Raw genomic sequence first — 21,929 nt, forward strand, 5'->3', positions numbered from 1 at the left:
CAGTCCACTAAAGGAAGGTATGAAGAGACTGGCACTTCCCCTATAGTAATGGAAGTGTGAAACAGAGCTCCTTAGATCCCCAAATAAGAAGACTATAGATGAGACCAGAACCCTGAGTCAATAGAGAAGGCGGGAGGAAGGGAAGGCAACAGGAGAAGATAATGAATGTCATGGTGAAGGTAAATCAAAGGAAAGAAGCCCCTTAGAGGGAGTTAGCTGTACATGGCAATTCTTAAAGGGGTGCAACAATGTGAGCACCCATGAGAGAAAAGCCAATGGCAACTGAAATTGGCCAGTGGAGCACACCACTTGGCAAGGTGCTCGCAGAACGGGGAGGCTGGGTGGGCGTTAAGGAATTTGCGGCTAAACAAAGTCTCTACTAGATACATCGTTACCGAAGGTAAGTAATTCGTACATCTGATACAAACATCTAGCCGCAGATTCCTTAACTTAGAACAGATACCACAGCCAAAGGGAAGGTGGGTCTGCGACAGAACAACAGACAGTGTCAAGCACTTGAGCCGACAATAGAGTGACGGACAATGGGGGAGGCTGTGGCGGAACGGCCAAACAGCAACCCAAGTACTCTGAAGAGCAATAGTAATGGAATGAAAGACATCCCAAAAATGCCAGAATGGCGTTACACCATACCCGTATAAGAATGACAGATCGAAACGGCACCAGCAGAACAAAAGAAAGAGAGGAAGAAGGACCACTTTCCACTTAACGGTACATTATATTGACACCGACCAAAGAATGAGAAGAGGTGCAACTAGAGCCTACCAGGCGAGCCCATGGAAGGTAGGCTGGAGAAGCCACAGCCAAGAACCATGGGGCAAAAGCTAGAAACCGAACAATGGTTTGAGAATAGCAGGTGGGAAAGGAAACACGCAAAGTGCACACCCAGTCCCAAAGGGGGAAACTGGGGCGAACAGCAGCAATGCAAAGCCCACTGAAGCAGGTCACCATGGAAACATGCACTGGGCAAACAACCAGAGAGACTACAAGGTGGCGTAGCTAAAAGAAGCATAAGAATGCCTGACCAGGCAGCTCAAAGGTTAAAGCGAAAATCAACTCACAAACACAGATATGCAGGGTGTAGACCTAGGACAAATGCCATCAGAAGAGCTGTCCCGCAGGCCAGCTGATACAATAATAGGATAATACCTAGGAAAGAGGCACATCCGAAGGAAGTGGAAGTAGAGGAACAAAAGCACCAAGGTGTATAAACAGTGGAAGAAATCTCCGAATTCAAGACCAATACCTCCAACTGGAGGGAAGGAACCCGTGTCCAGAAAGAAGATATCATACAGTGTCTGAGCACTAAGAAAAGGAGCAGTATAAAACTGGGAAACCATCCCAGTAGGAGGAACACAAAGATGGACTTAATTGGCAATCCCGCTAACATCACTGAAAGGCTCCCTAACACATGGAGACATCAGACCAGACCTCGCAGCCTCGAAGAGAGGCAACGACGTTGGAAGAGGAATACCCATGGCAACGTATATATATAGCCACATCTACTGTTATCACTAATGATGCCAAAACATTAATAAAAACGTTGGAGAAACTGCTTCGCAGTGAACTCTCGAAATGGTGGGAGAAAAAATCTCTTGAGAAGTACAGAGACGCTAACAGGGTTCCACGTGGCCTACGGGTACTAATTGTACCTACATATGATAATCCGGATCCCCAAAAGCTCCAGGAGTGGGCTGAGAATCTAAAGAGCTCGATGAATATGATCCACATACTTATTAAATATGCTGAATCAGACCGAGAGAATTTATTGGTGGAAATTGAACGTATAAATAATCTCCTGGAAGCCACAGGTGAGACTGACTTCATCACTAAAAGCAAGGCGGAAATAGACAGTCGCATCAAAAAACTAGAAGAAACAATCATTGAAAGAAAAATTACAAAGTTCACACGGGACAAAAATGATTACGCCATGGGTAGAATCTTTACTTTCTCCCGCAAGTATGACAACTTAAAGCGTAAGGCCCTTTCTAAAAACGACAATTTAACAACTGGTCAAGCTACAAGCTATAATGATACATCGTCTATTCCTGCTGATAATTCTGATGTCTTGTCTGTGAATTCATTGACTTACAACAGTGATGAGGACGGTGGATCAGAAAAATCAATGCCAGGCCCAAGTGTCCGTGAAAATTATTCTCTAATAGAGGAACTAAATTTTTCAAGCGAGGACCGACGTTATTCCCTGCGCTCTCGGAACCCTCAAACAAAGCAAGGAAGTCTATCAGCCAACGCAGGCGCGCAAGGAAGCGGATCTGTGAACAAAAATACCACTCAAAGCAAAGCAAAAAAGAGTTGGAGAGGGTAACAAGCACAAAAGAAAATACGGTCATCAACCTTACTGATCTGGTCTTATCTAAAGCTGAACAACAATTACTCTCATTAGGACTTTCTTATTGCCTGCCAAACAGGTTTTCATATAATCAAACGAGGATTGACGTTTTTAAATTAATTCGCAAAATCAAATTGATTAAACATTTCCAACTCGAATCCAAGCGAAATAAAACGGTAAATGTGCCTTCACCAGAAGAATCAATACCAACTCTTCAAGTACGTGACATTACAGGCTTGCGAAACCTATATGATTTGGCCTATATTGATGACTCACAAACTCCTCCTATCGTGAGTCAAACTATCAACATAAATCGTTCAGTCACTAGTCCATTTCGTCCAAAATCCACGTTTCTACCCTTGATGCCAAGAGACGCAGTGGATGTGTTTAGTGATAGAGTTACAACAGAACTAAAAGCTTTGAATAGACAAGTCATGACTCAAAGGAAACAGGAAGATTATAACAATAGTCAATACCATCTGCTTGGGAAAAAACTACAAAACAAGGAAGTGATAATAAAAAATGCAGACAAGGGAGGAAACACGGTCTTATGGCAAGTAAAGGACTATATGATTGAGGCAGAAATACATCTATCTGATACTTCTTGTTATCTAACATCCACCCAATTTGCTATGTCTCAAAGTCATGACAAAACTCGCAAACAAATTGCCAATTGGAAAAGACTTGGGTTACTATCGAAGGATGAAAGTAAATTCCTAAATAATGAGCATCCGATTACACCGTGTTTATATTTCCTCCCTAAAATTCATAAACAAGTCACACCTACTCCCGGTCGCCCTATTATATCTGCTATTGGAAGTATGAATGAAAACATATCAAAATATGTAGACTTTTTTTTGCAACCCCACATGACTAATCTAACTTCTTACCTAAAAGACACTACAGACTTCCTTACTAAAATTATGGATGTGAAATGGTGTGCAGATTATTTATTCCTAGTAATGGACATCGAATCATTATATACCTCTATCAATCATCATCAGAGTATTAATGCTTGTAATTATTATCTGAGCAAACGTGATATATGTTTTCATGACCACAATGTAATGTTAATGGAAATGATCAGAATCTGCCTCACCTCAAATTTTTTCCGGTTTCAAGGTAACACCTACCAACAGCTGCGTGGTGTGGCGATGGGCTTGTGCTTTTCCCCCAGCTACTCATGCTTGCATGTGGGTTGGTGGGAGGAGCACGAGCTCAAGACCACGCATCAGCGTTGGTTGCCTAATATCGTCAATTATTGGCGATTCATTGATGACGTGTGCATAATTTAGAGGGGGACAATAGAGGAGGCATCATCTTTTGTATCTGATCTAAACACAAACATCCTAAATCTAAAATTCACGGCTACTATAACTTCAGAAATGGCTGAATTCCTTGATGTGCAGATGTTTATAAAGGATGATAAACTTGAGACTCTACTACACCGCAAATCTACAGCGGGCAATTCAATTCTTCATGCCCGGAGTGCCCACCCACTACACACGATTAAGAGCATCCCTTATGGGGAATTTATTCGTATCTGTAGAATTTGCAGTGATCCTACATCACTTGATCATTGTTTAAATGAATCCAAACAACGCTTTTTGAACAGAAGATACTCTGAAAACACTCTGGATCAAGCTTTATTTAAGGCCAGGTCTTTTCTTTTGATCGCAAATCCCTGCTTGCACCTAAGAAGTCTGACAATATCAGCTCAGAGTGCTCAGTCAGACTTATTACAACCTTCTGTGCACAAGAGCGTAAAATACGGCGTATCAGCAAGGAATGGCCAATATACTAACTGATGTCATTCTAGGCCCCATTTTACCTGGTACACAAAACCTAACCTTTAGGAGGGCGTCTTCAATGCGTGATGCATTAGACAAACCATCACCTGAGGTGTCCCCGAAAAAACCTTGGTATCACAAAACAGAATTTTTTAAGTGCACTTCTTGCCGTGCTTGCACGTTTGCAAAAAACAGCACCCACTATATGAATGCGTTTAGTGAGGTTCCTGTGCATATTCGAGAACATCTAACCTGTAGGTCAGAATATGTAATCTATAAATTAAAGTGTACCTGCAACCTCGAATATATAGGCAGCACAAAACTCTCCGTGCATAAACGCATCCTGCAGCACATACGAGCAATAATTAACAGTGATGACAACTATCCTGTGGCAAGACACTTTCGAACTATTCATAACAAACTATTAAAAGATCTTGAATATACTGTCTTATGCTCAGTGCCCCAGCCCGGGCGGGGTGGGAATCAGGATAAATTACTTAGGCAAAAAGAATCGCACTTTATATTATCTTTAGATACCAAGGCTCCGAATGGTTTAAATTTAACGGAAAATCTAAATAACTTTCTGTAAATCCAGCAAAAAAGTCTATTCTGTATGGGTAACATTTTATATTATGTTTGGACATCATTTTCTTTTCTTAGATTACACTACATGAATTTGGTCATCGGCTGATGACCAATATAACCATACTTGAATACAACAAAGAGGGGGGAGAGAGAGAGAGAAAAGTGGATTCAGTCTCCCGTAGCAATATGATTAAACAAAATGGAATCCACTCAGAAAGTGGTGGTGATCCCTAAAGTGATGGGGAGCACACAGTGTTGTTTAAATGCCCCTCACACACCAACAGGCCCCTTGGTGTCATGCTTCATCATCGGGGCCTTCGCACCCCTCTACGGAATGCGGCGTGCTACGACTTACTGCTGCGTAGGAGCACTTGGTAGTGAACTATGTGAGGGTGTGTGTTTAGGGAAGAAATGTGAGTTAGTGAGGTGAGGTGAAAAAAGTGAGGTTAAAAATACCTGGCTCGTAGGAAAAAATTATTTATTATGTCCTCGGCTGGTATTATTAAAAAGGTGCAGGGTGAGGTTGATAATAAACGTATTAGGGTATATCAACCATTAAGAGTGTCAACATGTTTCGGAGTACAACAACTCCTTCTTCAGGACAAGGATATGCATGTTATCCTCACCTTACTCACATGGAATGTCAAAGTGTATTCTACAAAAATATAAACTAGGTGAAATGTACCTATCAATGTTCATTTTATGGATAAGCTCAGTTGCGCCCAATTGGCGTTGAAGAGAACCTGTGGAATAAAAAAACATAATAAACATCATAGTCGGATGTCCAGGAAATGAGGAAAGAACAATGCTTTCCTAGTGAATGAGGGTAAAACAGAACCCAAAATAAGGTTCAGGGACCCTGTAAAAGAAAACATTGAAAAGGACACACAGAAAAACACAGACATACATCTACAGTATAAATAGTTTTCTCCCAGGTATGGATGTGGAGGGGAGGAGAGAGTTGTTAAATGAAGGCTTACTTATAGTTCAAGGTATGATGACCTCATGAGCCTAAGCGTGGTGTTGGGGGATTCCTTCCTCACTGCTCAGTATAGCAACCTAAAGGATATTAAGGGTGGGTTTTAGGTTGTATAGTGGTACGGTCAACAGAAGGTAAAAAAGTACAAAATGCTCCTCCTAGATGTTGTGACCCGGCTCACGGTTACTGCATGGTCAAATCGCCTGCCTTCCCCTCAACGCTGGTCCGATGAAGTGTGGAGTGAGGTTGGTGATTTTATATTTATACTCCCGGACTGTCAATTAGGGGAGGAAAATTGGTTAATTAAGTGCGGAAGTATTCCCAAATACGGAGGTTTTAGGCACACGGGATCCGGTGTTGCGCAATGGGCCGGGGTGCGGTGCGGGAGTGAGATGCGCACGCGTTGGAAGCTAGCGCAGACAGATCTGCGCATGCGTTTCACTCGGGATTCAAAGGGACGCGCATGCGCTAGAAGTTAGCGCAGATGTATCGCGCCCGGGATTCAATACGCATGGGCAACACTTGGAAAGCGGCACATGTTGCCGGCTAAGGTTTAAATTAAACCGGGGACACAAGGCAGTTTATTGGAACTGGGGCCATGAAGTGACCGCGCGCCCATGTTTGTAAAGGGTGACACTGACAGCACTTGTTAAGGGGAGCAGGGGGAGAGTTGATTCATAGAGGGGTAGCGCCTGGGGCTGAAAGTGCGCATACATATCAAAGGAATGTTGCACCCTGCAAACTGTTATTCGATGGGGGGTGTGCAATCAACATTTGGGTTTGCATGGTTTTAAATCGCACCCTGTGTACAACTCATATAATGGCTATCCAAGTTAAGTAATATTAAGACAGGCATACAGGTTACCAAGAGACTGTGCTTCAAACACTGTGAGCAAGGTGTCACTGTGTACTCAACGTAGCTGGCTCCAAGGAATGGAGTCATTGAGCCCAGAGGTGTCAGTCCCAAGGCGGAACACCCACCGCTGTTCTTTTTCAAATAGCCCTGACTCTGTGGGTAGCTGCTCAATCACTGTCCACTGTAACTCATTCACACAATGTTGGTATTCAAGGAAATGAGCTGCCATTTTTGTGGTTGATTTCTTGCATCTTATGTTACTTGGTTCTGGGTGTAGTAACTCTCCGTTTTGCATGGACAGTAGGTCTTTTCTTCTCCCGAACTTGTGTGGTGCACCTTGCGTCATTTCCATTATCTGCGAGTACCATGTCTGCCTGGCCCATTGTGGTGCCACCAGGATCAGAGTCATGTTGCTGGTCCTGCACTTGTTGAGTACTCCGTATCAGGGGTATCAGGGAAAAAGCGTAAGCAAATGTCCTCGACCAGCGTATACATAAGGCATTCCCCAGGGAGCCTTCCCGTGGTTGCCTGGAGTCGAAGCTTAGGCATTTTGCATTCTGGTGTGTTGCAAATAGGTCTACAGTCTGTGTTCCCCACCTTCTGAATAGCCTTAGCGTTTCCTGTGCATTGAGCTCCCACTCGTGGGACGCCGATGTCAGTCTGCTGAGCCAGTCTGCCTGCAGATTATCTTTCCTTGGTAGGTGTATGGCTAGCAGGTCTATCTTTAGTGGGATGGCCCATCTCCATATCTCCTGCGCTAGGTTCGATAGCGGCAGAGACTGCGTTCCTCCCTGCTGGTTGATGTAGAACATTCTCGTCGTGTCGTCCGTCTGGATCAACTCTCTCTTGCTGTACAATTTTGTCTGGAAGGCTTTCAGGGCGAGGAACACGGTCTTCAGCTCTAGGTAGTTAATGTGTTTGACCGCATCCGCTGGAGTCCACAGACCCCTCACCCTGAGCTTGCTCATGTGCGCTCCCCATCCTTTCTGGGATGCGTCTGTGGTGATGGTCACCGTTGGGGTCGGTGGTGTTAGAAGCTTTCCCCTTGTTACGTTCTACATGTTCCACCACAACATCTCCTCCTGCACTGTGTGTGTTACAACCACTAGATCTTCCGAACTCCCTGTAGCTTGTGACCATTGTTCTTGCAGCAATTCTTGGAATGGTCTCATGTAGAGGCGTACATTTGGTACCAGATGTATCCATGAGGCCATCATGCCCATGACCTTGCTCGCTGTCTTCACTGTCAGAGCTCGCCCCTTCTGGTAGAGACACGTCTCCTTCAGTAGCGCCTGTGACCTCTTGTCGCTGGGGAACACCTTGCTCTGTATGGTGTTGATTTGAGCCCATAGGAAGACTTTCACTTGCTCTGGTTCCATAGAGGATTTTCCCCAGTGAATGGAGAAACCCAGGTCCATCAAAGTCTTTGTCACCCGCTGGGCAGGTTCCTTGCATGTCCTGTGTGAATTTGCCTTTATTAGCCAGTCGTCCAGGTAAGGGTATACATGTATCCCTTGCCTTCACAGGTGCGCTGCCACAGTTGCGAGGCACTTGGTGAAGACCCTTGGTGTGGATTTTAGCCCGAACGCTAGGACTGTGAACTGGTAGTGAGGTTTGTTGATGGTAAATCTGAGCAGATGTTTGTGTCGCCTGTTCATCGGAATGTGCAGGTAGGCGTCTTTGAGGTCTATGGTGGCCATGAAATCTCCGTCCCCTATCTGGGGAATGAGCTCCTGTAGAGACGTCATTTTGAACTTTTGTGTCTTTATGTATTTGTTCAGGAACCGGAGGTCCAGGATGGGTCTTAGTGTTTCATCGACTTTTGGTACCAGGAAGTAGGTGGAGTACATTCCCTTGTTCTCTTTGCAGTGTATTTCTGCGCCGATGTCGAAACGGGCCTCGTTTACTTTGTCGACGTCGAGGCGGCCTTTGGGGCCTTCTCTTTCGAAGTTGAATGTTCCTTTTCGGGGACGTGCTTCGACGACCTTGGCTTTTCGCTGGTCTTCGCCACCTGGGAGTCCTTCTCGAAGGATCCGCTGGGCTCTCTGTCCTTGAATGCAGCTACGGCTAACAAAGTTTTCAGCGCCAGTGCTCCCTTCGAGGACTCCGACTCAGTTTTTCGAGAGTCTGATTCAGACCTTCGCTGGTCTGTCAGGGCTTTCGGGGTAGACGACTCTCCTACCTCTTTAGAAGTTTTCTTATCGGTCTCTACGACCGTGTAGCCGTCGTCTTCTCCAGCGACGTTGTCTTCTTCGTCGGTCGAGAGTCTCAGGTCTCGAAGGGACGGTGGTTGGCCCTTCCGCTGCATGGTGTAGTTGTCACTCTCTGACGCAGAGGGTCTTCGGTGTGAAGGCAGAGCAAGCGGTGCAGTCCTTGCTCTTGTGGTCGACCGGTAAGCAGAGGTTGCAAACCGGGTGCTGGTCCTTCTGTGCGTACTTGTGGTGGCAGTTACAGCAGAATTTGAAAGGGGTGTTGTCCATTTCTCAAGCTCAGGGCGCCCCCTGTATGCGCATTCTCCGTTGGACGTCAAAGTTCTCGCAGTTCCCCTTTTTCGTCTTCTATATGTTCTTCTCAGTCTTTTCCTGCAAAATTCGACTCTTCTGCGTCTTTTCCCGTCCAAAACTCTGGAGCCTCTCAGGAACGATCCAGACCCAACGTCGGAAAAAAGTATCTGAAGATGGTGCCCAAGGGTGGGATCTTCCGCAGGAAGCGTGCAGACGTCACAGAAGGGCACCAAAAGGTGGGACGTCGACGCACACCTGGGCTACGAAAAGAAAAAAAAAAAAAAAAAAAAGAAGACTACGATTCCGGAACCAACCACTAGACCGCGGAATAATGCATAGCATAGTGAATCCAGAAAGATTCACGCTGCATAACGGCACCAGGTGACGCGTAGAGCCCAAGGGATCTCTAGGCCCAGTTGATATAAGCAGAGCTTTATAATAGCATACAGTACCCCACATGGAGTATGCACACCCCAAACAGCAGGGAACACCTCTTGGGGCAAACCATAGTCAGAGGACCAGACACAGCAATCTGTGGAACACTGCCACAGCAGGCCAACTTCCAGGTCAAAAAGCATAATGCATCTAAAGGATGCTAATGAAAGGGTAATTAACCCTGACATACGAAAAGAAAACCTAAGGCTTACTGCCAGCCTAACACACACAACGCATTGAAGGGATGCTAAATTAAAAGATACCACCCCAGAACAACCGCCCGAGGAAGACAGGCCTAAGTGTGAGAGCTAAAGCCTGCAAGAAAGCGATAAACAGCAGATTCGGAGTGAGCATCGAACAACAAACCTCCATCAAAGGGTAAATCAACCAGTCGCTCCAGGATATTCTCCGGGAAGATGCTATCTCGCAACCAAGCATGGCACCGCAGGGCAACAGAACCAGCCAATAGTCCGGCCTTTTGTGAAGGTGAAGTGTCTGCCGGGTCCTGGGGCTCCTGAGGAGGCGGGGATCCTGCCGGGTCCACAAATTCTAAGGGAGGGGACAGGCAAGAATACCTCCCGCGTCGCCGGGCGTGAGGGCGATGCCAAACTATCTCCAGAGGCTTCCGGAGAAGATTCAACAACCCGGTGTCGACGCGGCACAAAAACGACGTCGGTTGGGGCCAATCGTGCCTCGTCAGGCGCCGACTCTGCTCCATCCTGCATCGAGCCAGCCCCATCCGGCGCCGAAACCATGACAAGCTCCCCTTCCCAAGGAGAAGGCGCCGGAGCAGGGGAGGCAAGCGTCTGGTGCCGCACCGGTGCCAACTCTGCCTCAACCAAGACAGGCTCCGACTCCGGAGAAAGAAGTGGAGGCGAGTCTACGGTGCTGGAACGGCACCGACCCTGGTTCCTGAAAGGCAGCTGCCTGCCCGGAAGGCCGGGGTCTGCTCAAAACAAGGCTTTGAGCACCGGCAACCACCTGTGAATCCACAGGGAGCCCCACGGGACTATGCGGCACGGCAGGGGTGCCGTGGGTCATAGAGGGGAACCCAGCCGGGCCACCCCCAGACGACTCCATGTGACTGTAGAGGGGGACCCAGCCAGCCCGCGCCCTGACTACACCACATCTCCGACGTCCCTGGGGCAAAGGTTCAATCGGCAGCTCAATCGGCACCGGGGGCAAACCCACCGGCGTGTCTGTTGGGGATCCCGCAAGAAGCGGAGGCCCCGAGGACGCCCCAGGATCGACGGCTGAACCAGACAGTAGAGGGACCTGCCGGCGATGAAGAGTCCGGGGGTGTTAGAAGGGCCGATCCCGGAGGCCGGGTTATGTCTACCCGACTCCTCCGTGACCCACCTCTCCCACTAATAATGCCGAGCCTTGTGAGAGATCCCCACTGGGGAGGACCTCAGGTAGCGAATCGTACACACAAGGAGCACACCACACTTATGAACAAACAACACTGAAGGGGTCGTTATCAACTTCTTTATAATCACAAAGAAAAGTATTATCACACTTATGTACAATGATCGAGGGATCGCAGAACGTCTCAAGTCTTTAGGGAGGGGGTAGCGGGACAGTCTTAGTCTCATAGGCCAGTACGTAGCTTACCATGCGCACAGCTCTCAATCCTCGACCCGGGGGGATACGGAAGGTGGTAGTCGCACTGGTGATCCTACTCACTTGAGGATGGGTCTCGTATTGGTAGCGTCGATAGTCCAGCCGGACAAGAATGTTCCTCGAGCCGCGGCGACGTCAGCAGGGCTCGCTTCGGAGGAAGTTCAGGAGGAGCCGCAACCACGTCAGCAGGGTTCAAAAGGTTCGGTAGAGGTCTTCAAGATTCAAGCTCGAGCCGCGACGAGGTCAGCAGGGCTCCGATGGTTCAGTTCCAAGAACGAGCCGCGACAACGTCAGCAGGGCTCAAAGAGTTCATGAGGTTCAGTTCAGCCGCGATCAGATCAGCAGGGTTTCCTTGTCCAAGCTACAACTGCCCGCTAGTTCAGGGGCGGCCCTTGATATAGTCCAGTGACCCTTTGATCCGGCCCCTCACAGGCGGTGGTCCGAGGCTGCGGGGGCGGTCCGTGGGTGAGGTCCGGCGGTTGGTTCTTTGATCCCTTTGAGGATGCGTCCAGGAGTTCCCAGACGCCCAGCAGGTCTGGAGTCAGCACTCGGGGAGGCCAGAGGTGCAATCGAAACTGGCCCTCAGGGGGAAGACCAGAGGTGTGATCGAAACCAGTCTCTCAGGGGAGGCCGGAGGTGCCATCGAAACTCCTAGTCTTCTCTCACTAGGGTAGCCCTCACCCTCCCAACGGGGGATGGCGCATCTGGAGCCTACGCTGCGCTGGGGCTGGGATCATGCTAGGCCCACGGAATCAGTAATCTCGGGAAGGGAAAATGGCTGCCGGTGGGCCTATGGGGCCTTGCGGGTTTGGGTCGCGCGGGCTAGGAAGGTGGCCGGGGACAGGCTGATATGGGTCGTGGGCGTTTGGTCGGACATGGGCAGGGCCGCTATGGGTTTCTAGGTATGGAGCTGGGCTAACGGGGAGCTGAGTAACGGGGGGAACCACGCCAGGTCCAACAGGGGGACGAGACGACTTTGACCGGGACAGCCGTGGCGAAAGAAGCTTCATCCGGCGCTCCCGCCAGGACTTTGGCTTGAGGTGTTGGCAGGCGTCGCAGTCCGTGGAGTTGTGGTGCTCGCCCAAACACCACATACAAATAAGATGCAGGTCCGTCGCAGACATCTGCCGCGAACAGGAAGTACAAGTTTTAAAGCCCGAAGGCATCGCACACTGTTCCTGACGCCAAGCGTCAAAAAGGGGGCCTGAAAACAGGCCGGCGGAACTGATCACTCCGGATCTGCATTGTATGTGGAAAAGAAGGAACCTGACATCAGCACGCCGGGAGGGACTTCTATGACCTCGCTGATGTCACGTACGTGGACGACGTCAGGACGGGGTCAGGACGGGGTCGCGTGGCGCCATCCCCCGGCAAGCAGAGGTGCTGCTGCAAAATAAAGTTCTGGATCCAGTCTGACGCCTGGGGATTTTCCAAGTTAAGGAATCTGCGGCTAGATGTCTCTATCAAATCTAAAATTCATAATGTCCATTAACACCTCATGTCAACTTACATACTGAACAAAAAAGACAAGAAGCCAAAAAACATGGGAGCCCCATTACACTGCTAGAGCAAATTCTGCCATTACATACAATGTTCACGGTCACGGCTGGCACAGGAAACAAATGGAAAACAGGGCCGAAGGCAATCTCTTGCGCACTGACCTCCGCAAGGTTTCTGATAAGGTCCGACTGGCAGAGGGCTCAGTTGAAGAGCTCCAGGTAGAAGTGGCCACCTTTGAGGAAGCAAGTCGCAGCAGTTAAATCTCAGTCAGGGGCTCTCGAGGCTAGGATAGAGGATGCTGAAGTGCGCTACTGCACACCCTGAGCAGTTTATTCAGGCGTGGATCAGAGGCACCATGAAGCCTAATGGACTGTCCCTCACATTCACTATTAAAAGGGTGAACACTGCGCTGGTGGCACCGCAGTGGCCTAGGGTCCTGCTGCGAGCCATCATTGCCCACATTTAGAATTTCACAGACGAGGACAGCATCCTCGGGGTAACCAGAGACACTGCGAAATATGATAGGAGAATCTCCATTTACCCAGACAATACAAATAAGGACTAGGACATCCAGAAGACATTTCCTGGAGGTTAAGGCCAAGCTTTGCTCGATGAACCACTGCTACATGTTGTAGTATCCAGCTAGGTTTAGAGTGTGGTTGGGGAGCAAATCCCCTTCTTTGATCTCCCTAGAGGATGTGCGACGCTGGCTGGAGGTCTGGGATAATTGGCCCAGGGAATACAATGGCTCCTGGAGATCTGGAACTCCTAAACTGTCTACTCTGGATGGCTCCAACTGGAGTGCCGGAGAGGGGCCAGAGGCTGATCATCCGTCCCTAGAGCGCGCGGATTCTGGAAGGGGGAAGATACAACAGGATGGTACTATGGCATTGGGCTGCCCGGACGAGCGCCCCGAGTCAGTAGCAGGTTCTTCAAAACAGGAGGAAATCACTTTGCGGACTGACCCGGAGGCCAGAGGTAAAACGTCATGATGTTACTAGCCCTTGTGTAATGGCTGTATAACCCTTTAAATTTTTTGTTTCTTTGCAGGATGGGCTGATTCAATTCCTCTGCTACACAGTGCTGGTCGAGTATGGGGGTGTGCAGATGAAGGTTTGTTGGATTGCACTTTCAGATATTATGGGTGTTTTCTATGTTTAAGTCTCATGTTTAGGCTGTAGCTCCTAAAGGCACAATACACTGTGAGCGGGTCGTGTCTTACTGGGTAGACTCTCCACATTAGTGGTATGTGACAGTTGGGGGTGGGGGGCTAGGATTAAGCTGTGGGGCTTGACAGCGAGAGTATAATTGGATTTGCAGTGTAAAATGTTATTACACTATATATCCAGGGAGGAGGGGCTGTAAATGGATCCCACTGTTTGGGGTCGCTTGTTAGTTGTTCTTATAGTGTCTATCATGACAGTGTGAATGTCTACTGGTCCGGCAGCTGTTGACTTAGTCATCCTGGGAGGTAGGGGGTGGGGTGGGATCTGGAGAGGGAACTTGCTGTGCATATGGCTGAGCAAATTAATATTGTTACGTGGAATTTCTGTGGGCTCCGAGGTACGCGAAAGCGCTATAAGGTCCACTCTTTCATTAGATAACATAAGATCCAAATTGCTTGTCTACAAGAGACGCACCTTGGGGCTGAGAAGGCACAGAAATTGCACCCAAAAAAATGGAGCGGTCAAGTGTTTTCTGCTTCTTATTCCCTGTATGCCAGGAGAGTGGTCATCTGGGCAGCTTGTGGGGTCCCATTTTGGCACACATATAGCAAGGCAGATGCTTAAGGAAGATACGCCCCGATTCAAGACACCCTGGACGGAAAAGAGATTACTCTGTTGAACTCATAAGCTCCCAATATTGATGACCGCATTTCTTTGAGGGAATTCAAGACTTGCTGTCGGACAGTGTGGACTCCCCCATTATTTGGGCAGGGCACTTCAATTGTGTTTTTAATGGGGCGAGATAGCTATCCACCCAAGGAGTGCACCAAGGCAATGATGGCAGGATTGCTGAGGATGGCAATGCAGATTTGGGTCTTCTGGATGGGTGGCGTCTCTTGCACCCGGTTGGGGTCGAGAATATATATGCCACTTTCAGATGGACTATACTTGCAGTCAAGTGGATAGTTTCCTGGTGGACGGTTTGGACCATTCCAGGATAGGCGCAGTGGCGCATATGGTCAGGTTCTTGTCCGATCACGTCCCAGGCTTACCAATGTTGGACTGAAGTGGGAGGCTGGACAGATACTAAGCATGGCGCATGGCCTATGAACTGCTCAAGGACGTCACTTGGAGGGTAGACTTGCGGACTGCTAGAGAGAATTAGGTTACAGGAAACTGGTGGGACTAAGGACACTATAGCAGTTGAATGGGAGGCATTAAAAGCGGTATCATGAGGGAATGCATAGGTACTGTTTGTGGAGTGCGCAGACGACTCATAACAGATTGGAAGACCAGTTAGCAGACCTTCAGAAGAGGAGGTATATATGGCAGAGGTGTGCACAGCCACTTTTGCGACCCACAGAGCTCCACTCCCTCGGGAATACTTGAGACCAAACTGGCCTTAAATCATACCGTCCATTGTTACATAGGGAAGGAGAAACATCTGGCAGACTGCTGGTGTGGTTCCTCGGGGGAAAAACAGATATTCCCCCCCCCCATTCCGACCATACAGAATGCACAGGTCAATTATAATCTTGGTGGCAGGGCATCCTGTGGGACGTGCTGGTCTATGGAGCTGGCCCATTGGATGTTAAGAGTAGACCGCAGAGATTCCTGGCTCGGGTGGGGCTTCCTCAGCTGCAGAAGGAGCTCCTGCAAGAGTTAGAGGAGATCTCTCCTTGGAGGAAGTGGCTGCTGCAATGAAGGCACTTCTGTCCAAAGCACCGAGCAGCGATTGAATCCCAGTGGAGTTCTATCAAGCCTACTCTTCCGTCCTTAAGGAAAAACTGATGGAGGTTTACCGGGAGGAGAGAAAAGTCTGCTACCACAAACTATGAGAGAGAGGGGGTGGTGAGTTTGATGGAACCTTCTGCATTTAAACCCCTCACTATGCTCAATACAGATCTTAAGGTGTAAAATATTGGCAACAAGGCTCAGTGGAGAGGTCCGAGAACTGGTCCACGAGGACCAATTTCGCTTTATGCTTACACGTTGCACCAAGCATAACCTATGCAGGCTGGCCAATGTTCTGCATGACGCGTGGTAGGGGAAGAAGGCCTTGGTTTGTACTAGATCTCAAAAAGGCATTTGATACAGTGGAGTGGGACTTTGTAATGGCTGTAATGCGGGGCATGGGGGTTAGACCCAACTTCAGTGCTTGTATACAACTACTGCACACTGGCCCATCTATGCGCATCAGGGTGGGGGTGAACTTTCCGATGCCTGTCGGGTAGGTCTGGCATCCATAGATCAAACTTAGTCTATTGTGTGGGTCAGAGTACATAATAGTAATACAAAAGCTTTTACTTTTCCATTGCTCTCCCACTGAGAACGCAATGTACAACTGCTTCTCAGCTTTGTTTGTTATATTACCAACTGATGTAGAAAATGAACTAATAGCACACAAACTAATAGCACACATTACTAAACTCTAACAGCACTGGTAGTGGTACTGCTTATTACTAGTTTTTGGCTTTTCTGTCCAGCCTAATGCCCAAAGAGAAGGGTGTGAGCCATGCACATCCATGAAGAATATTTATTGTTTACTACTCTACATATTCTCCACAAACGTGCCAAAAGGTTCAAAGTAACAGCAAATGGAGGGAGATTTCAAGCAAGCTACTGGCTATGATTATACATACGTAGCAATCTAATATGGCCCATTATAAAGTAGTGACTTAGTAACTTCAAACACGTAACATATGAATCTGGTAAAACATTCCCAACAGCACAATTAATCTTTTATGTCATGAAATACCTTTGTTTCCAGGCATTCTGCAAATTTTAGCTGTTTCAAAAGCTTCTTCTGTTTGTTGCTGAAACGATTGTCTTGCTCGGCACTTGTACCCTGTAGAAAATACATATAAGGTAAAATAACTACTTTTAGAAAGCTATGACAACGCAACTAATATAGGCAAATTGAATGAGCATCTGTCCAAAAACACAGCTGTTAATTGCTGTTTGCTGTAAGGAAAGCATGTCAAATGTAAAATCCTGGTTCAAGGTCTTCCACTGAAGAAGCTGGAGCAAACAGTAAGATTTTTTTTTAATTAGCAGCTTTGTATTGCATTCACAAGTCCAGCAGCATATCACAAGTCAAAAAGCTATCATCCTATTCAGGGCTTGAAAAATCATGCAAGTGTTACTAGACCTGCAGGTCTAGTAACTTGAAAAATCTATTTCGACCTAGCAGTAATGTACTTGACCTGGGAACTGGTCTCAAATTGTGTGATCCTATGCAAATATTTTGTCTAGTGGAGCCACCTTTTTCTTTATTATCACATAAGAGAGCACCTTCAAATATGCAAGTTCATTATTTCTGCTGTACAAACTAACCTCTTTATTTGTTAGATTAAGTGTTTACTCCATATATAACAAGAATAAAGCCCATATATAGGACACACGAGATCCTTTGCTTGCCTCTTAGTTCATTATTAGCATTGTCATCTGGGCAGGAGCATCAATGATTCCCAGTTCAAGTTTAAAAACTCGCTTTTCATAAATATATTACTAAAGCATGATGTGGTAGTGCACCGTCATTTACAGAAAGCACATTTTCCATTGAAATGGCCACACACCTTTCCCACTAACATGTAGTTTTATGGATAATAGCACATAAACATGTATGGAAATTGCTTTTCAGCTAAAATATTTAATATTTGTACATCACTAAGTAAAGTGTTTTAATCCTATCTAAATATTTTTTCACCACAGAATTACAAAATGTGTCCTCATAACTAGAGAAATATATTTGACATTTTGAACAGTTCACTCAGCTATTTCAGTGTTGTGTTAGAAAAAAGGTTAACATCTTAAAGCGTTTCATTTCACATGAGTTCCACAGTTCATTTGTCACAAAGTTCACTTTACAAAATCCTCTAGCTTAGGTCACAGAAAGAAAAATAAATGTAAGAAGACAAGCTGACTTTTGACCTCCGTCTCTGAAAGCCAGCAGATGTGACAAAATAACAAGATTTAAAGGCATCTTTATTGCTCCTTCACTTTGTGAGCAATTTGGGAAGTTGTTAGAGAAACTTAAATTGCCAATGAGGTCTTGAATTCATCACTGGCCATAGTGGATGGTGCTGAAACTGTGGAAACCACCATAAAATGTTAAAGGCGACTGGTAGGTTACTAAGACACTGGACATTCAACCCAAACAATTACAATTAAGAGCAATCAGAATTAAACTTGTTAGGCACTTTGTTTTTTGGAAGGTTGATATTTTGGTTACGATCTTTGGGTACCTAAACCTCACCTAAGCAAAATTACTTAATGAAACCTCATAACCATTATTTTAGTCATTGAAAAGTGTGCTGAACACATTGTAAGTGTTTGTTTTTTTCAGTAAAAATAACTTTATTTTGAAATAAGATGTACAATTACGCTCCTTGTGCAGCAGAGCTGATTTTCCATAAAATAACATGGGCCCAATGTTCAATGAATTGCTAGTGATTAGATTATCAGGCAATGTTTGGGGTAAGTTCCCTGCCCTAGAAGCCGATAGGCACTTTTGTTTTTCACAGTTCCTTAATTATTAGTAGCATGTTTCTCTTTTTGTTAAGGCTATTCTTTTTTAAATAAGAGAGCTCGCTGGACTTTGGCATTTGTGTTACTATTATCTGATGTGTATGTGGAGTGTCTGAATTCAAACCACCGCTAAGCAAAACCTGGACTGATAAACATCGTTACCAATAGAGGGCCAAGTACTATGGTCTTTCAACAGGAGTGCAAGTGTATTGTGGCTTTAGTACACAAATTGTAAGTCAAACAAACTGTTACACTTGGTGCCTATAAAACTGTGGCTGCCCTGAAATGCCAATAAAACACCTCAAACTACCGGAAAAGCGGTCACAAATGCCTCATCAAAACGAATAATTAACCTAACGGCATGCACTCGAATTGTGAAACTGTGCAAGACTACAAAAAACTCTTGAACCACAAATAAATAGACTTCAGCTCAAGTATCTGTAGAACTATATAGCATCCAGATAAAATGAAATCGGCTACAAATTACAAACGGACAGATCAGCAAGTACTCTAAACAGTTTTGCAGGATTTAAAATCAATAAAACTGACTTCTCCCATGGATACTGCTCACTAGCGAGTGACACGTAAAGTAATGACCAACTTATGCAGTTAATTTTTAAAAAAATCAATGGCTTGTTATACTAGCATCACCAGGGCAACCACGCAAAGGCTAGTTAAGAGGATATGTATTCTTTTCAAAAGTCATGTTTAGTTTAAATGGACATCTTTGCATATCTTTTTTCAGTCTAGCCTTGGGGGTCACTCAGCATGTACCTCTATTTACAAATAAACACCCAGACATTTGACATAAAATGAAGAAACCGTACATTGTTATTATCTTATAATCAGATGATTTTTAATCTCTGGACCCAAGACCAGTGACCAGACACTCTACACACATTTTTCAGGGTTAGATCGAAGTACAAAAGATTGTTTTTTCAGCTGCACAAATGGCCAATAGTTTCCTCCTGTTCCAAGTAGAACATGGGAAGGACAGCTTCACTCATCCCCTTAGATACTACCTACAACATACAACTGCTGCGTATTGCTCTTAAGGTATGCACTATCTTCCAATATGTGCCAAACCCATCATGGCGGGTTCAATCTCTCCCAGATAGGTAATGGTCAGAAATGGACTTCTCTACATAGACAAACTGGTCTCACACACCATCTTCTTTGTGTTGGTTCTGCAGAATTCCTCTGAAACATGGAGTTTTTAATACCATCCTGCCATAACAGCATGCACAATATCTATGACCACTATATAGTGAGGCTACGTTTATATGGTTTTGTATAGATTTACAATTTGTAAGTCTTCAAAATCTACACTTAATTGCCTATACTTACCTTCACAACCCTGGGGTAAGTCCATATTTTGTCAGGGCGATACTTTGCTACTAAGTATTATGGCATACGATTGGTTGTACTCTCCAGCAACCTGGGTTAAAAGCATTGAGCTGGTATTCCAGGTCAGGCATTGCTGCCTCTGCTTTTCTGTGCTTGAAAATGTTGGAGGGTAATAGCTGCAGAAAACTGTAACTCTGCTCTCTTACCCTCTGAATCCCACCTATTTGTGGTATATTAAAAGTGGCAATCCAAGCCTGTAGAGTTCTTGGTTAGGTAACCAGAGACTGCCTCGGAGCCACAAGTCAACTCCTCGAAGAATATCACAACAGCACCCAAGGAATATGCACAGTCACTGACAACTGTCAACATTATTCTGTAGTAAATGCAAAAATCTTAATATTCTTGATCAGTTCCTTGTATTATCACAACAAAAATCTATGAACACTTTGAAATCTAGAAATTACGATTAACAGCATTTACTGTTTTCACAGCAGACCAATGGAAGCTTTCAAATCGATTCTATGCAAGTACCAACATAAAAATAAACCAATAAATCACTGTTTCTTGTAAATATATAAATACACAGAAAAACTTTAGTACTCAGAATCGACCAAATTAATGTACACAATCTTCAACATAAAGCAACTTAATGTACATGAAATAAGCTTTACCCATCTTGGTAGATCAGCGATCCACAGATTGCGTAAACAGATAAGACTTTCAACAATGTATACTTTCCCTAACCATGAAAGGAACCATCCTCTTCATCACGCTCTTACCCAATCGAACTCCATGAAATAAAAATGAGGAAATTACTGCAACATTCCACTCAGTGAAACACTATGATGTATAGCAAGCACTACCATGTACCAACACAGCACACAAGCAAAATGAACAAACCAGATAAGGATTTGCGGTCACCTAAGAGTGTATCTAATAAACCAGCACAATTACGAAGTTCACTTTTTCTGCAGCCGAAAACGTAAATTAGGAACTCTGAATGGTGACCTTTCAACTGTTATCCACTTCAATATGTGAAATTCAAAGTAAAAAAAAAAAAAAATAATAATAATAAATGACGAGACACCCACAGTGAAACTATCTTGAAGCGCAAGATAATCTGAGGGCGCAAACCTTTGCTGCCATTGGATAAATCCATAGGAAAAAACTGCTTTCTGCTACTAAACACTTTGTTTGCAATTAATTTAATATTAACTTTATTTGTAAGACGCTATGAGATTTTGTTCTCGAGTGTAACTTTGCCCCATATAATGGAACAAAAAATATTTTTAACTCCATTAAGATGCACATTAAGGTGAATGACATCTGAAGCACCAGTTCTATATAACAGAACAAATCTTGATATACCAACCAAATTTCCAATGGATTCAATACTACCACGTCTGCTATCATCCTGGAATAAAGCAGGTCATCGAACTAACGATTTGCCTTAACCATTGGAGAAATGTATGCCTCGTGTATGGAAATAGTATTACATTTGGAAACTGGACAAAACGGAAGATCATTTGAAAAAAAGGAAAATGAAAACATGAGAAAAGTATCAAACAAAGCTAAATATCACCCAGGACTCACTGAGGCAATTGATTCTCCACAATACTTCCTATTGTTTAATGACTCGCCACCTTCTAATGCGTACTCAATTTATACCACAAAAATTCACACAAGTCAAGATATGTTGGCTGACAGGTAGAAGAGTATTTTGAGACTCTAGATGGCACTCTGCTCACTCTAAGCTACTCTAATTGTAATTAGGGCTCCTGGTTTTATGGTATTTTTTATTATTGTTTTTACATTTTCGTCTGTATTTATTTTTTTGGCCAATATATCTGGATTCATCCATATTTATCTTGTGATTTGCATATAAATATAGTTGTAAAATTGTACATTTCCATATTTAACTAATAGGTGCACACTCTTACTTTGATGTCTGTCGTGTTTTAGCTATTTCAGCTGCCAAATATTACATAATACATCCACTGGTAAATACTAGCATTATACCACAAATGTATACTGACACATGCGGTTATTTAAAGAATTTTACACCAGTTTTTTAATTTACCATGCTGTCCATCTGTTCAGCTGTAGGGCTATAATTCATGAAAGACAGCACGGAGAATCACTTAAAAGCAGGAGAATTTTCTGTATTTATCCACTTTAAAAATGAACGCAGACAGAAAACCTAACTTTTTCTGTCTGTATTTATCTGTAAAGATCCGTAAACAAAG

General features: G+C 45.2%; 1 protein-coding gene across 3 annotated transcripts in view; it reads right to left on the reverse strand.

The window, feature by feature from the left end:
• Positions 1–21,929, reverse strand: part of SRRM1 (serine and arginine repetitive matrix 1) — a 605,541-nt gene that overhangs the window by 548,063 nt on the left and 35,549 nt on the right. For all 3 annotated transcript variants that reach the window (XM_086956396.1, XM_086956395.1, XM_086956397.1), the window contains exon 2: positions 16,565–16,654. In XM_086956396.1, coding sequence (XP_086812522.1) covers positions 16,565–16,654 — 90 coding nt within the window. The remainder of the gene's footprint in view (positions 1–16,564; positions 16,655–21,929) is intronic.

Source organism: Lissotriton vulgaris, chromosome 2_1 (assembly GCF_964263255.1).
Source record: "Lissotriton vulgaris chromosome 2_1, aLisVul1.2, whole genome shotgun sequence".
NCBI classification, from domain to species: Eukaryota; Metazoa; Chordata; class Amphibia; order Caudata; family Salamandridae; genus Lissotriton; species Lissotriton vulgaris.